Raw genomic sequence first — 17,927 nt, forward strand, 5'->3', positions numbered from 1 at the left:
GACTTGGAGGAATCTATCCTTCTCCATGATAATAGTTTTTTTGAGGGTTTTTTTTTTTTTTGAGAATTTAGACTAATCCAGTAGGTTAGAATAAGCAATAATAGCTATAGGAAATTATTGCTTCTTAGAAATTGGAAGATAAATACAGCTGAAATTTCCCTTCAGGAGTGTCTTCTTGAAAAACCATTGGCATCTGAACACCCTTGGCCTGCTACAGGAACACCAACTGCTGTCATTTTAACCCACTGAACTCTAATATTTGGCACCCTGTGTAAAGTCTCGGATTTTTTAAAAGATCATTTCACTTTAGTTTGTTCAGCCTCAATTATCCTATGCAAAGCAAATAATTTATTGGAAATTTTTTTCTTTTACTTTGAGTTTGAACTTTCTAATCAAAGTTCTTGTGACTTCTTGGTGAGAAAAATCATTTTTTGATTTGTTTCTTTCAAGCTTGGAAGTATTAGTGGAGTGTCACTTTATCCTTCCAGGCACATATCTCTATTCCTATTTGTATAGGGTCTGTATGGTTGTCCCATGGCTCCAAATCCTTTCCTAAGTTCACATTGGAGTACAGATGTGCTTAGTTTAAAGTTTTTATTCTTAATGGGCTTTGAGTGGAAGAATGTACACAATTATCCTCAGTATATCTAAGGTTAAAAGAAAGCTTTCCAAATTAGCCCACACGAAGAGTAAAACACATCCTTAACCAAAATTTATTTCATCATTAGTAGCCTTTTTCCTTCCCATGTTTCTAGTTTGTTAAAGTCTTCAAGATTGCTTTCTCACTCCTTTGCAAGCTTAATAAAGCTTTATGATTCTTTTAGAAATCATTTTCACATTTTCAAATACTGCATTTAGTCTTAATGAAGAACAAGGGCCCTCATTTTTGGCTGGTCCAGAAAAGGCTCTTACTTCCAGTGTTTTTTTTTTTGTCCCCAAGCTTTTAAGAAGTGGATATTGTCAGTGTCTGTGAGCTCTCACTGGATTGAGCCCAATGTCTTGTTATCTATATGTCTTGCCATGTAAATTTTAAGTTCTGTGAGGATGGGGACGATGTGTATCTTAACCACCATTATCTCCCTAGTCCCTGGGCTGGCATCTGGTGCATAGGAGATCCTCAGTAAATATATGCTTAAGGAATAAACAATGAAATGTTAGCATTTTCACTTTCATGTCTCAGTTTCACTTCAAAGTTAATGTGACAAGGTCAAACTCATACTTTCTGTCTCCATATATCATTGCCTTCCTTTCTACTTTCTGACATACTGTAATTCTTACACTCACTCTAATTTGAAACCTTATCCAATTAGTGAATGAGCTCCCAAGCTCTGCCTTTGAGAGTATTTGTATCAGCATCTTTATCTCCAGTTTTCCATTTCCATGCCACTGACTGCAGTCCAGGCACCGTCACCTTGCCCTGGATTCTGGGGTAGCTTCCTGCCTCCCTCCTTCCTCTGATTCTTTTCCTGCTCCCATGCTGGCAGTGCAATACTGAGGAAATTTAGATGAGCCACCATCAGCTGACTCTTCATCTCAGGTTTTTCTTTGCCTCTAATCTTCTTTCCTAGGAACACATTTCTCACTTCAGGCTATGCCTGTTGTCCCATCCCTACCACATCTATAAGCCTTTATTCCTTTACACAGACCACTTTACAGCCATTGGTGTCCTGCCTCTTGTTTGCAAACATGCCCAAGGTTAACCTACTAAAAAAAAACCTTCCGTTGATCCTGTCATATCTTCCAAACTACTTCTCAATTGAGTCTTCTCTTAATTCCGAAACTTCTCAGAGTGATCTGCTCTGATATTCCCTACTTCTGTACCACCACACAGTCTTTATTGCCTTTCACAGGCTCCATCCACTTTCTACCATTCCTCTGCAGCATCTCTAGGCAGTTACCCATGATCAATTAATTGGTAAATCCAGTAGAGTCTTCTCAGTTCTTACCCTGCTGAACCTCTCTGTGGATTGTTGGCCATCTTTTCATTCTTGAACTCATTCTTTGACGTTTTTACTTAGATATTCCCCTTCTTCCTCCTTCTTTTGCTTACTTGTTATCCTCCTTCCCAAAATGAAGAGTTCTATCCTTGGGTCTCTCATCTTATGTAGCCTCCTTCTGTAGTCTGTGTTATGTATTTAACTACCACCATGCAGAATAATGGTTCTCAAACTTTGATGGGCATGCAAGTCATGTGGCGGACCTCATTAAAATGCAGGCTCTGATTCCGTATGTCTGAGGAAGAAATTTGGTTTTCTTCATCACTGTTCACTGAGACGTGGCATTTCTTAAAGCTCCCAGGAGTCGCTGATGTTGTTCTGCAAAGAACAAGTAGGAGGGGCAGGGATGTAAATGACTTCCAGTGCTGAACCTCCGACCTTGACTCATTTCCAAAGTTCTAAGACTGTATTTTTAGTTGTCCATGGAGTATTTTCATTAGAATAACCAGATAATGGTAGCCAGCACCTCAAACTAAGTTCATAATTTCTACAAGACAGAAAGAACTCTTTTTCCATCATTTTAATATCCCTCTTCTCAGGTTTGAAAATTCAGTTTTGATTTTTATTTACACTTCCCTAGGTACCCATGTGCCATAGGAGTCTATTCTCATCAATTCTTGGGTAGAAATTTAATTTTGATATTTCTTCAATTTCTCCCATGATTCATTCCTCTGTAACCTTGTATTAGACAACAGGATATTGAGATTCCTGCCTCAGTCTCTCTCCTATTCTTCCACTGCTGACAAATCTAGCTTTTTTCATCACTGCTTTACTTTACTCACCCGCTGAAATATCTCCACCAGCTCCCCACTGCTTCGTAAAAGGCATCATAGAATCTCTCAAGAGATCTATCTTGAAGAGTAAATAAGTTAAATTCCTGACATGAAGTTCAAATCTGGCCTACTCTGCTTTCCTGGACTGGGAGAGGATGTCCTGTTTTTTGTTTTTTAAGTATAGTTAATATACAATATTATATTGGTTTCAGTTGTGCAACATAGTGATTCGGCAGTTACATACTTTATGAAATACTCAACACAGTAAATGTAGATAGCATCTGCTACCATACAAAGTCATTATATTACTATGTTCCTTATGTTGTACTTTTCATCCCTGTGACTAATTTATGTGGAATAAAAAAGTAAAAATCAAATGGATAAATAAACAAGACAGAAATAGACTCATAAATGCAGACAGCAAGCTAGTGTTAGCCAGAGGGAAGGGGTTGGTGGGGTGGGAGAAATAGGTAAAGGGAATAAAGAGGTATAAACTTCCAGGAATGTCCTGCTTTAAATCACCACCCCTGGGATGAGATACAAAAGGAAGCCAGTCCATTTCATAGGCTCATGCTGCAGAGTGCTGTCCCCAGTCATCTTCAGCTCTTTTTGCATTTCATTCTGCCTCCCTTAGTTATATTGATATGTACCTCTCCCTCCCTCACTACACTGTGAGCTCATATTTGAGATTATGCAGTGTCTCACTTGTCTTCCATCACACTCAGAATCCAGCATTATGTTTTATGATAGTAGGTCTCAGCAAATTAATAAATGAATAAGCAATTGGAATGTCAAGAACAAGCCTTAAAAATAATCTAAACAGGCCATCTAGCCCTTGAACCTCTACAATATTTCCCATCCAGAGTCTACAGTGAGTATCTCCAGGGATGGTAACAGCATGGTAACAGAATTTGAGGGTATAAATTCTGGTCAGACTGAATTAAATTCAAAATTCTGCTCTGTTACTAGTTGAGTGGCCTTTGGCACGTTAGATAAGCCTTGGTTTTCTCAACCATGAAATGGGGGCAATAATAGTAATATTTCATGGAGTTCCCATAATTAAATGAGATGACTCTTGAAAAATGGATAATACAGTGTTTGGCATGCAGTGAGCACTCAATGAATGGTACTGTGTTTGCTACGATTCCTGTTACTTTTAATATTTATGTTACAATTACCATTTCAGATGAACTGTTCCAGATGAGCTGTTTCATATCACTAGAAACTTTCTTTTGTTGCACTTAGGCCAGACAGCATTTGATGGTAAAGAAAAGAGATTTGTAGATGTGGTAGACCAGCTTGAAAATTATTGCAAGAATACAAACATAATGAAGACCTCAACTAGTCCCTTAAGTGTTACTTAGGACAGAGAGGAGACAAAAATGCAAGAGGAATCATTCAGGGAAACTTGACTTGAAAACTGATTGGACATAAGGGGAGAAGGAACAGGAAGCTGAGTGGAACAAAGCAGATTTGGAAAAGATGAGTAGATTTTAAGGTAGTTAGAGAATTCACAGAGGATTAAGTCATTGATTTTGATCCTAAGGATCATAAGGTTTTACTCTGCTAACAGATCAGACAGCAGATTGCAGAAAGAGTTAGGCATTATGAATGGTAAGAAAGTAGGATAAGACAAATTACTTATAAGAAATTTTGTGTTAAAAGATAATAGGAATAAGAAAAGAACATTAGTTTTATTTTCTTATAGAATGGAAACTTAAAACAACTTTTGGACTCAGAGAAAGGTCCTTGAAGAATCCAGAAGAAGCTTGGAGAAAAGATAAAATAAGGACATGCAATCAAATTGCAAAGGCATGCATACTTTTTAGAAGAAAGGAGAACCCTTGAATCAAGAGGCAAGGAGAGAATGAGGGAAGAAAGCCACTTGGAGAGGAAGGGAGTGAGAGCAGAATTTATATCAGCAGTCTCAGTAAGTCTCAGGCACAAGCAAGAGTACTGACAAATGGGGGCATCAGAAGAGTCCTTTGACATGAAGAGAGCAAAAAATGGGTAGAAAAGATGCTTTAGGACTTACGATAGTGGTTATAGGTAATTCCATAGAAATAAAAGCATGGCTGGAAAACTTATAGAAAGCCCAAAAGATGCCAACCGTGTGCATCAGGCCAGGCTAGTTTGTGAAAGGACTGAATGTATGTTGATGGTATTCAGTTTTTCCACTTGGTCTAATTCCCTGCTGGTTACATCATAAACTTTTTGTATGGGGTTTCTACTTCTGAGTTTTCTTCTCTGTTTTATTAGAGTAGAATGTCTGATATGTAGCTACAGTAAAATTTTAGAAACAGAAAGGATCTCAAAGAATGTCTAGCTGAGCCCCTTTCTTTTTCAATAGAGATAATTGATGCCTAAGTGGGCAGAGACTCGCCTGAAGTCATGCTACTCGTTTGCAGCTGACCAGTATCCAAGCCAAGCCACTACCTGCCTTCTCCACAATATTTTGAGGAGCTATGAACTTTTTAAAGCTATAGTAATAGTTACTGCCAGCATTGTGACTATTAGGGAGATCCAGGCACAGATAACACCAATTGAGCCAAATACTACCTTCAGCAGTGTTTTACCACTTAGGATATGAGATGTTCTTGCTCTTAAAAATCCAAATTGCTGGAGGCAGGCTTTCCAGAGGTACAGTCAGATGACATTCACAGGCTGTTATCTGTATCTTTTTGTTATTCTTGCTCCACGTATGAGCTCAAATTTAATCATCCACAGAAAAAAAGTGCAATTACTGTTTGATCCTGGTTGCCCTCAGACAATAATGGGAAGTCTATGACTATATGTTATTGTAAATACACACCACACACACACACACACACACACACACACACACACACACACACACACACAAAGCCTTAAATAATGGTAAGAAGGAATTCTGATTCCTTTTAGTTCTCTTCCATTCTGGATCATTTCACCTGCCTCTTTCCATCTCCACTTGCCAAGCACTGCAGTACAAAAGCAGACTACCACAACACAAAAGGTGTTAGCTGAGGAGTCAGAAAACAGCCATTTGCCTGGCTCTGTCACTGACTCTCAGACCTTTGGCACTTCTTGGCCTCTCTTTTTCTTCCATAGTAATCTTGATCTGCTCATCTCAGAGTTTATGGATACAATGAAATAAAAATCTTAAGCCCTCTGCAAACGAACAGTGTAGAGATTTATCATATTTTCTTAAATTTTGCATTGATCCTATAGGAATGCTGAGTTGTGGTAAGTGAAACCTCACACATTGATATATTGCAAAGTATAATTGTAAGCCTAATAGCTTAAATCTGTGTTTTTTGGTGATTGAATCATTGGCTATTTAGAACAATTATATTCTAGTTTTAAAATGGCTCCCTGAGCACTCAAGTATCCATTCTACTCAATGCACAAATATTTATGAAGTACCTATTGTATATAAGGTTTACAGTACTGTTTCTTATCATAAGGTCTATATTTTGCTTGAAAATAAGGAAAATTTACTTTGCTACTTTATAGCTAAGTCATCTTGTTTACTATCTCTTAAAATTTAGAACTTGCTTCTATTATGCTGTTATCAGTTAGTCCAGTGTGATGAAGGTAGCCTGCCTGAAGCAGAGGAGAGAGGCTAGCTGCCCATACATCTATTTTTCCTGACAAATTTGGTACTAGAGAGTATTTCAAATGCTTTGTGATCAAATAGAAAATAATTTACATGCTGGGGTTTTTTTTAACACGTGGGTAAGTTCTTAGAATAGAACATTTGTGTCCCACTTTATTTTATTGGGAATCCTGGGATCTCGCCTTTAGTAGTTATTTTAGCAATGGGCCCTGCTGGGTTGTGCAAGCCATTCAGGACTCAGAAATGTATCCCAACCAGAGATGCATGATTGTGGTTGCCCGTCTGGTCTGATTTTAGCTTCTCTGCACTTCTCCAATGTCCTTTAAGAGTCAAAGCAGGGAACAACAAAAATTCCAGGCAGCCTAATTGTCAAGAAATGTGTTTCAAAAATCACTGTTTGGATTCACAGGACACGGAAGATTAGTATTCTATAATGTTTGTCCCGAGGAGCCATTTGCGTTTTGGCTCAAATAGCCTCCTTCACTCATTCTGTCTTTCCCTACTTTGGAATTGGGGTTTGGAGCTCTGAGAGCAGCTTTTATTAGAAAGAAGTTAGCTAATGGATGTTTTCAAGCATTTCCATTGTTTGTGACTGGTAAGAAAATAAGCTGAAAGTACTTATTAAACTAAAGACCCCTTGCTGCTCCATGGGTGCACAACCAGAGCCACTGTCCAGGGTCCCCACTGAACAGGGCCCATGGATGGTTTAATGCTCTATACTGTTACTTTTGAAATTGTTAGTCATTTTTCAACAAGAAGCCCATGTTTTTACTTAGCAGTGAGCCCTACAAATTGTTTAACTGGTCCTGGCTCTTGTTTCCAGACATTCTGGGTAATGTTTTTGTGTCATCAAGAACTTGTACCTGGTACTTAGCAGCTTTCATAGGAGTGAATGAGTGACTTCTTCATACTTGAAATAAAAGCCAGAATCTTAGTCCATTAATTTTTCTGGTGTAGGGAGTGGGGGAGAAGTACTAAATTTCCAATTGAAAACTTAAAATATAAGAAAGAATCTAAAATAGTGTAACAAATACCTATGTTTCCATCTTCATATATGACAGCTATAATTTTATTGTTTTTACTTAAAATGTTTATGTAAGAATATAAAGTAGATCAAATGTACCTGTCAGCCCCACTTCTAATCTCATTTATTTCCCTACCTGCTTATTGGGAGCTGAAGCTCTATCATACATGTTGTATCCTTCCAGTATTTATTGTCCTTTTACACCATCAGGAATAATATAAGGTAAAATACTTTGTGTGTTTTACTATTTATGTAAACTCTATCGATCATTTCACAATTTATTTTCATTCAATATTTTGTTTGTAAAATCTATCTATATTGGTACATGTAGCTCTAGTTCTTTTCTTTGCATGACTGTGCATAATAGTAATGAAATCCCCTTTCCTCCACTTAGTGAGACTGTTTAGGGCACAACCAGAGGAGTTTTTCTTTATTGTTCTGGTTTTGCACTTGAGTCACTAGAAAGGTGACATTGGAAAAGTTAGGTGATCTTTCTGAAACTCAGTTTTCTCATTTATAAAATGGGATTAATAATTTCTACCACTTGAGATTTTTTTGACAATTAAATGAGATAGTATATGTAAAAACTAGCATGTGATAAAGGTGTAGAAACATGAGAGGGGATTATCATTATGTTGCCATATATATATCTGAATACTGGGAAGCCCTATGCACATACATAACAGTGATCTTGAATTAGTATTGTTTGATTTTTCTCATTCTATCCTTACTTGGCTATTGATCTTGATTCATTTTATTATAATAATAAGAAAATATCACCCTTGGCATGCAGTCCTGGTTGCATCTTGGAGTTTCAGGCTCTTTTTTATAAAATTGAATATTATCTCTAATGTCCTTTCCATGGAAAGCTGAAACCCATACAGTTAACTACAATATTAAGTATTCATAAAATTATGCCTATGCTCTGTATGCATAATTGGAATAAAGTGAAGATCCAGCATTTTCTAACTTTCATTTTGTAAAGTAGCAAATAGAACTGAGTTCTGAGTTGTCTGACCCTAACTGTTGTGCTGCATAGTCCCCTAACTTGCAATTAGAAATGACAAACTTAAGCACACATTGAAGTCTTTCATGTTCTGAGCAAATTCTTAAAAAATAGAAACAGAAGCCAATATTAAATGCAGTCCTTGGAGTAGATGGGAGTTTGGTGATGTATTAAGAACCTTGACATAACATGCTGAATCTCCTGGGATTTTAAAGCATTATGTTTTGGTTATTCAACAGATACTATACAATTCGCTATAGAGAAAAGGATAAGGAAAAGAAATGGGTTTTTCAACTCTGTCCAGCCACTGAAACAATTGTGGAAAATCTAAAGCCCAATACAGTTTACGAATTCGGAGTGAAAGACAACGTAGAAGGTGGAATTTGGAGTAAGATTTTCAATCACAAGACTATTGTTAGAAGTAAGTACCTGGAACCATTTCAGTAAGCTTTCTGCAGTTTTTCCCTTTTCCCTAATTATAAAATTTTAAATTATATTATTAATTGTGTAACATGAGGTGAGTTAAATCCCATACTTTAGTACTTGAGAAAATCTAAAAGTGAACAGAATTTATTAAGCATTGATATTTCAGAATCCTTTTATGAATTTTTTTTTTTACCAAAAAGGCAAGTGATTAATATTTGATGGCTCCATTGATAACAATTTATTGGCCATTGTAGTATTTTAAATCAGTCCCTGGCCTTAGAATACCAGCTGAACAAAAAAATCTATAATGTGTGCAAACATTTAAAATGGAAAGCTGAATGGGGAGGTGAACAAAAAAGCCTTTAGAGGCCCCTGGGCTTTCTTCCTGTTCTTGCTTCATTCAGACTTCATTGGAATCAGTGTTTGAAGTGACAGCAAATAAAATAATATGCCTGAGTCAGAACAGAAGTTGTAGTTGTTTTCATACTGCTTAGTTAGAATTGATTTGGGAATAAGAATGTAAACAATGTCATTTTCCCCTTGTTTTTGTCAGGTAAAAATAAAGTAAATGGAAAAATCCAAAGTACCTATGATCAAGTCCACACAGTGGTATGTACTGGGTTACTTTCCAGGGTAAAAACAACTTTTTTTCATCTACGTTGTGTTTGTTTTTAAATAGTCCTGTTATGATACTGAAACTGGATTAACTGATTAGCTATGGGCTTTGGGTAACATACTTAACATTTAAAAGATTTGTTTCTTTTTCAGAAAACAGAGGTAAAAGTATGAGAACATCTCTAATTTGTTCAAAGCTCTAAAATTCTGATATTCAATATAGTTACCTTTAGTATTTCATTACCTCAGGCATTTTGAGGTGATGTTTATTATCTTCTGTCCTGTGGATTGTCTTTTGCTATCAGATGTCTCAAAATGGAATTAGTACATGCTCTACAGATATTGCTGTTGTTGAAATCTTTCCCCTATTTTCTATCACTTCCTACTTGAAAGAGCCACCATTTTCAAAATGATAAAGCAAACTGGTGTGTTTTTTTAATGCACTCAGCCTCTATTCAGTGCAGGAAGTGTTAGTATATGAAATGTGCTAGGCATTCCCCCCATCTAGACACCCTTTTCTGTCTCACTTTAGAAACTCAGTCTCTGTTCTCTCTTCCCTCCACTTCTCAAAATCTATTCCCAGGAAGCATCCCGTCAGTTATGTACTATATACCATACAAGTAGGCCACTGTTACGCCCGCCAAAGAGATGCTTGCATTTTAAATCACATGCCCAATTTTAAAGTGAAGGACATAAGTCACTGAGCAGGTAGAGAAGGTATTTGATGAGAAGAGGGGAACTGGTGCTGAATACCCAGCCAGAGAAGTATCCTAGAGTCAAATGAATAAGCAAATACTCTACTCACAGTTGCAAATTTGCTCTATTCAATGTGTGCATGATGTATGTAGATGGATATCTTTTTATGTCTTACTAAATTTATGCCCACAAAATATCCCATTGATCATGTAGCCCAGTGGGAAATAAAGTAGTACATACATCATTGGAATAAAAAAAATGCAAGATTCTTTTCAGTGACAGAAAATGGATTTTCATAAAATAGAACTGACTGAGAATTACTCATGATACAGCAAATGTTTATGTGTTGGAGTTGGCAGAAAAGTATGTACCTTGAGAAATTATTATCAGTCATGATTATTAGGTTATAATGATTTCCCAGGAAAGTATTTTGATGTATTTTAAATATTAATAGAAGAGATTTCAGAGAAATTCCCAGGCCTGGATTCATTCTTTCTTTCTTTTCCTTCCTTCCTCCATCCCTCCCCTCCCTCTTTCTCTAATTTTTTTTCTTCTTCCTTTGCTTGGTATTGATTTTTTCTGAATTATCTAATATTAAATATTTAAAATGTATAAAAATGGGAAAAGAAATACTAACAGAATTATCTATAACACTGCAAAATAAAGAACAGTATAAAACCATTTATTGTCTGCTGTTAAAACTTGAGAACATTTTATTTATCTTCTAAGTATGATTTTAATATTAAAATCACACTATACATATAATTTTGTATCTCTCTTTTCACTTAGCCAAAATATGGCATAGCATTTCTCATGTCATTAAATGTTATTCACATGCATAATTTTATTTATTCGTTTATTTATTTGTTTGTTTACTTATTAAGATATCACTGATATACACTCTTATGAAGGTTTCACTGGTTATGAATGGTTCCTACATTCACCCATATTATCAGGTCCCCCCATACCCCATTGCAGTCACTGCCCATCAGTATAGTAAGATGCCACAGAGTCACTATTTGTCTTCTCTGTGCTACACTGTCTTCTCCATGACCCCCACACACACCATCACATACATAATTTTAATTGCTCTGTTACATAGTCTAAACGCACTATTATTTACTCACTCAGGTTCTAGTTTATGGGCATTTAAGTTATTTGTAATTGTTTTTTAACTGTAAGTGATGTTATGGTAAACAGGATCACAATCTCTGTTCACATTTCCAATTGTTTCCTTATAATACTTAGAACAGCAATGAACAGTTTAGATATTTAACATTTTTAAAACTCCCTAACATGTATGGTCAAATTTGTTTCCAAAATGTTCATACCAGTTTACAACCTTGCCAGCAATGTATCAGAGTTGCCCTGTTAAAGCTCCCTGATTATCCACATTATGTATTTCCATGACCAAATTTTTGGCTAATGTAATCATATAAAATGGTTTTTAAATTTCCTTTTGTCTGATTGCTGACAAAATAGTATTTTCTTCACTTGTTTATTTGCCATTTTTATTTTCTGTTTAATGACCTGTAGTTTCAGTTCTTTATCGGACACCTCATAGTTTTTATTAAATAGTTTAAAAACTTTCATAAATTAAAGAACAGTGACCTTTTGTAATATCATCTAGAAACATTATTCTTACAATTGTGATCAATTTTGTTTGTGGAAGTTTTTGAAATAAGCATGTCTTAAATTTCCTTAATCAAATTATTTTCTTTTCCATTGCCGTATCTTCAATTTCTTTATGTTTTAGAAAGCCCTTCCGTATCCAGAGGGCCCATGAATATTTCCTTTTCTTATTTAGTTTTGCAAGAGGTTTGCTTTTGTAATAATTGAACTCTGAACTACATGGATTTTATTTTGCTGTATTGTATGTAGTAAGGTTCTGTATTGATTAGGTTATATATTTTTCCCAAATAATTAACAAATGGACCTACTGCCAAGTATTGAATTGTCATTCCCTAAGGACTCTTTGGCTTTTTCTCAACTCCAATCACAGGGAACAGAGTTGCTCTTTCATTCTCTTCTAGAGCATTCCTCATTCTTGCTGCGAATGATTTCCTAGGAAACGTCTTATCTCCCACCCACTTTTGTCATGCTCTATCTTACATGTGACTCAGTGATGTCATCTCTTTTATTCCTTCTTTTCAACAAAAAATCACATGCCGATAAGTTGTATTTCTTTTGGCAGAACATTTCATTTAGAGTGAGTTACTCACCAGGATTGGGAAAGACAATCAATGCTTTGCTCCCAGGCATTTAATTTTTTGTGAATTTAATTTTTTTCACATCATAGATAGTATGACCAAAAGGTCCAGAAAGAAATTTCCTGCATCAGTGACACAGAGCCAAATATTTTATCACTTCAAGCTGTGAGGAGGAGTACCCCCAACTCCAGCCAGCTCTGATGAACTGTGGTTTGAAACTCTTGGTTATTTCCAAAGGAAAACCCAAATTAATTGAAGATATGTTTTAAGGCTTTTTTGTGAGGCTTTCTTCATTGTTACTTACTGGACAGCAAAACGTGTTTCACAAACTGCTGTCTGTGTTCTTGGGTAGCTCTGAATGCAGAGAAGTTGAAAAGGAATCATTTGGGATAGCCTTTAACCATCTATCTTACATGGCAACTTAGAAGTGATTCTGAAAATTGAGTGATTCTGAAAATAGAGTTGGTACTAATAAAGTCATTATCAGTCCAAATAGTCACCCATTATTTTTCAGACTGATGTTAGAAGGCAGTATTTTGAGAGATATGAAATTAACTCTAGATGTCAACAGACACAGATACTCCTTTTCAAAATAATTTGATAATAATAAACGTGTCTTTTTTGTGGTTTTTAATATAAGGACCTAATACAGAAAGAAAATTAGCCATCAGTAAACTTGGTATTCTGGCTCTTTTCATGGGCATATCGTTTATTAAAATGGTAGCATGTTAGGAAGTCTCTTTTGCTCACAACTGTAAATAAACACCTATGTGGTATTTTATTCAGCACTGCTTGGATTAGCAACAGATCTGGTACATGGAGTATCTGTATCATGTTATACAGGTTAAATCCAGCATAAAAAATTGATGTCATGCTTGCCTCTTTAAGTCAGTCTAATACTTCTGCATATATTTGCTGCTTTTCTCTTATAGGTAAATATCATTCCATTATTTACCGATAGTGTCTGAGCATACACTCTCTTGAAGCCTGCCCTTCGAATTCTGAGGTCCTTTGTGCATTAATACATGCAGAATGCTTAAAGAGTACAGGCGCTGGAAGCAGAAATGCCTGAATCTGAGCTCTAGCTCTACCTCCTTGGACAGGGAAGTGCTTAGAGTCAGGAGTTCATGGTGGTGGTTTTTAACAGCAGCAAGTGCGTACACTCAAAGAACTGATGTCGCTTGGTTTTAAAAGATAATATATAGCATAACATCCCTGTGAGAGGGAATGTAAAGACAGAATTTGGCTGGGTCACATCTCAAATAAAGTGAAAATAAGGTAGTAGTCAATCCGGAGGCTTTAACATCTTTCCATCACATAGTTGAGTCGACTAAACCGATGGGAGTTCTGAAGAGACTGCTGTCAAATCTTTGCATGTTTATGGGGAAAACCAAGTGATTCCAATAAAATAAAGGCAGATATATGTACAAAGATCTTTCAGCAACTGTTAAGCCAGTGTCATGGGAGACTTCACTGAAGACAAGCAAGAACTCCTTGTAGTTTTTTGGATTAGTTTTTTTAAGTCAACAAACTTGCAAATTTCTTACTCAGAAGCTCACTGTCCTCTTTTCAGCCAGCATATGTCCCAAGGAGGATAATCCCAGTAACAATCATCAAGCAAGGTAAGTTGTGTGAGTTTACTCTGGATGTGTGTTTACAATTATATTCAATATTCTTTTTAAATGAGATAATTAAACATAGTGCATATTTTCCCAATTTCCCTCATTGTTGTTTTAGTGGTAAAATTTGAGGAAATCTGTATAATCTAGTACATTAGAAATTAATATATAATTTTGTCTCCTATGCTAATAGGCCCAGTCTCAGCAAGTCACACTTGTTGGACAATTAGGGACAAAGCAATCATAACAAGCATTAAATTTTGAAAAGCCAGTTAAATATGTGTGGCTTTATTCAGAGTTATTTGAGCATACATGAAGAAAATCATTAATAGGATATCTGGATTAATGAAATGAAAACTATGATTTAGAGAAAGCAAAGACATCCCGGTTTCTAGAATTATAATGTGTTATTTCATTTCAGTATTGAATTGTTTTGTTTTGAATTCCAGTTTTTCCAGTTACTAAATGACTCCATTATTTACAGAAAGCTGCTTGATAGAAAAGATTGTGTACTTACAACAGTTCTTCATTGTAAGAAAACAACTATGTCCCAAGTGTACTCTCAAAATGAGGTCAGTTAGTATTGGAATTACCCAAAGATTCTTTGCTTTGAGAATATGTATTTTCTAATTTTTTAGATTTCTTGGGTCATTGTCTCTTTTGTGCTAGTTCTTCAAGTAGCTGCAGGGAGTGGAGGTGAGGAAGAAAATTTTCAGCTAATTAAAATGGAACATAGAGCGATAAAGAGTCTTTAGTTACTTGAAGGCGTGGGCGTTAGAATGCATTCTGGTCTTCCCATTGGCTCTGTAGAGGTCCTTTCTATTAATTGAAAAGTTAGGTCAGGGCTTCCCACTGCAGATGGTTACACATTATTAGCTTTTTACTGCTTTCTGACTATTTTTTTTTTCCATCACACTACTATCTTTTGTATTTCAACAGTGATCCAGAATATTACTCACAGGGCTTCAACTAAATCCCCAGATAGGACTCCCTTTGGAGGAACAATACTACGTGAGTCTATCTTGATATCTATATTACCTAGATTAAGCAAATCTGTATTTTTTTTTTCATAATAGGGCCTTTAGGGAATACAGTATCATGAGCAGGTCTGTTAAATTGATGTCAGTTCACTTCCTTTCAGTCTGCAGCATCCTGATTCGTGTCCATTACAGACTAGGAGCCAAGAGATGTTACCTCTATCATGAAGTGTTATAGAAAAACTCTAGCCCATGCCTCATGGGACCGATGGTGCTCATCTTCCTGCCCCACAGAGTTATTGAAGTTATAAGAGAGACTTTGTCATGTTGAACTACTCTTTTAAATTATTATTATTATTAATGGTGTTCTTTGTTTACCACACATCTCAAGCATTTTATAATTTTTGACACCATGAATTAAAAGCCAGAGGTTTGGTCAGTTCAGTTCTGAATATGAAAGTGATTCTATTTAAAAGCTATAATTTTTTTCTAATGTTTTAAAGTTTGGGTTAAAATTGGCTGAGCACAGTAAGTTCAAAACCTCATAGTTTCTGATATATGATGCTCTTCTTTTTTATATTTTGATGCATTTTCTCCCTCTTATCTACTTCTATGTCCTTGCAGTCCACCTTGTTATTCCAGGTCTTAATGAAACCACTGTGAAACTTCCTACATCCCTAATATTTGAGATTTCAGATGCACTCAAGACACAATTAGGTAAGCAGCAAAGTTCTATACTGGACCTTTGGAGTAACTGAGTACTACCATGGATATTCCTAGGGTATCCAGGGAATCTAGGAAATGAGCTGTTTGGGGAATCTCAAATAAAAAGTAAGGGCAGGTATGAGCACTATTTATGGTAATGTGAAATGGCACAGCTGCTCTGAAAAACACTATGTCCATTCCTCAAAAAGTTAAAAATGTAATTACTATCTGATCTAGCAGTTCCACTTCTAGATATATACCCAAAAGAACTGAAAAAAGTTCTCAAAGAAGTTTTGTATACCCATGTTCATAGCAGCATTATTCAATACACAAATTCACAAAAGTAGCTAAAATGTGGAAGCAACCCAAGTGTCCATCAGTAGAATGAATGGATAAGCAAAATGTGGTTTATACATATGATGGGAATAAATTTGGACACATGTTACAGCATGGATGAAAGTTGAGCACATTATGTTATGTGAAGTAAGCCAGTCACAAAAAGATAAATACTGTATGATTCCATTTTCGTAAGATGTCTCAAGTAATCAAAATCATAGAGACAGAGAGGAGAGCGTTGGTTGCCAGGGGCTAGAAGCAAGGAGAATGGGGAGTTCATGCTTTATGGTACAAAGTTTCACTTTAACAGGGCGAGAAGAGTTCTGGAGATGGAGGGTGGTGATGGTTGCACAACATTATGAACGTGTCTCATACCACTGAACTGTACACTTAAAAGTGAAGAATGTGAATTTTGTGCATATTTTGCCATGATAAAAAAAGTATAAGGGACAGGGAGGTTGGAGTGTTGAAGGTACTCCTATAAATCACAACATTGTACAGGAAAATATTTATCTTATATTTATATAAAATATATTTACATTTATGAAAGAAGATTGAAATTTATCAAATTATCCAAATTTATAAAGGTATAATTTTCAAATAAAAGTAAGTTATACTATACTTTCAAGGGCCCATTAGATTTATTCAATGAGAACTGATATAAAGGTCAAGTCTGCTAGAATTAATATTTACTTGAGACTGGTACTGCTTCTACCTTGTAGAAATAACCTGATTTCAGTATTTTAAAAACATATAACAATTTTGGGGAATAAAACCCTAGCAAAGCCCTTTAAAAGGATCCTAGGGAATCATTGCAGTGGTCACTAGGCTAAGTTAGTTGCTGCATGTGAGAATCAAATTAGTTGAAATCTATGAACAGAGGGTCTCAGACTTAGTGGAGCATGAGAAACCCTGGTGGGCTTGTGAGTACACTGGCTGCTGGGCACACCCCCAGAGTTACTGATCCAGGAGGGCTGGGGTAGGGCCTGAGAATATGCATTTCCAACTAGTAGTGAGGTTGATACTGCTGGTCCAGGAGCCACACTTTGAGAACCACCCTTCTAACATCTCTGAAGAATGGCTTGGGCTATTGATAAATATAGAAGGAGATGGTATGAGGTGGTAGAAACTGAAGGGGGCTTAAACATGCAGAGTATTTCCCCTTAACTAGGCACTAAGAACTTTTAGCGCTTTTACGTAATTGCATCTTTACATTGTATGGATACAGAAACAGGCCCAAGCCTCTGTTTGGCAACATTCATTCAACAAATACCTACTAAGCATTTTTCCATGCCAGAATTGCAAGTTGCTGGGGGCTACAGTGGTGAGTTACAGAATCCCCAAGACCTGCTCATGCTGCGGCCTCAGACTTAATTTCTTCTCCCTTGTTGGTGGCCTAACCTGTTCACTTGTTTGATGCTAGGTGATCAGATTGAACAGTTTTAAAAGATGAACTCTGAAGTTCTCCTTAGCTTTTAGTCTGAGAACTTCCTGAAGGAGGAGGAAAAAAGCTTTAAGTGGGTAGAAGAGCACTTAATTGTAGACTTAACAATTTTAGAAAAATTTTCTAAACATATGTATGACCATTTTATTAAGATGTGAAAATATATGCCAATAAATCTTTGTAATTTTGTACAGTCCTTACATTTTTACTGTAAAATAATCATACCTGTTAGTCCTAGAGTGAGTTACCACCAAGAACATGGACAAGTGACTCTAGGCTTCATTACCGTAGCTGTACATCAGATCTGATCACCTGCCTTTAGCTATAAAACCCTGTAACTCAAATATACATCATCTAAATGCTGTGCTAAAAGCCAGGAAGCTTCCAAATTAAATTCCCTAGGTGAACCTGTGTTTGAAATCAGAGCTCAGGACTCCTGTACCTGTTCTCTGCCCGGAGATATATACCTCGTGTATGGGAGAGTCTTGTTTAGGAGAGAAA

At 36.1% G+C, this 17,927-nt stretch overlaps 1 protein-coding gene across 26 annotated transcripts in view; it reads left to right on the forward strand.

The window, feature by feature from the left end:
• ABI3BP (ABI family member 3 binding protein) overlaps positions 1 to 17,927 on the forward strand; it is a 238,687-nt gene that overhangs the window by 95,337 nt on the left and 125,423 nt on the right. For all 26 annotated transcript variants that reach the window (XM_036998592.2, XM_073231729.1, XM_073231731.1 and 23 more), the window contains exons 5-9: positions 8,638 to 8,819; positions 9,378 to 9,433; positions 13,919 to 13,967; positions 14,904 to 14,975; positions 15,566 to 15,658. In XM_036998592.2, coding sequence (XP_036854487.2) covers positions 8,638 to 8,819; positions 9,378 to 9,433; positions 13,919 to 13,967; positions 14,904 to 14,975; positions 15,566 to 15,658 — 452 coding nt within the window. The remainder of the gene's footprint in view (positions 1 to 8,637; positions 8,820 to 9,377; positions 9,434 to 13,918; positions 13,968 to 14,903; positions 14,976 to 15,565; positions 15,659 to 17,927) is intronic.

Source organism: Manis javanica, chromosome 3 (assembly GCF_040802235.1).
Source record: "Manis javanica isolate MJ-LG chromosome 3, MJ_LKY, whole genome shotgun sequence".
Taxonomy (NCBI): Eukaryota; Metazoa; Chordata; class Mammalia; order Pholidota; family Manidae; genus Manis; species Manis javanica.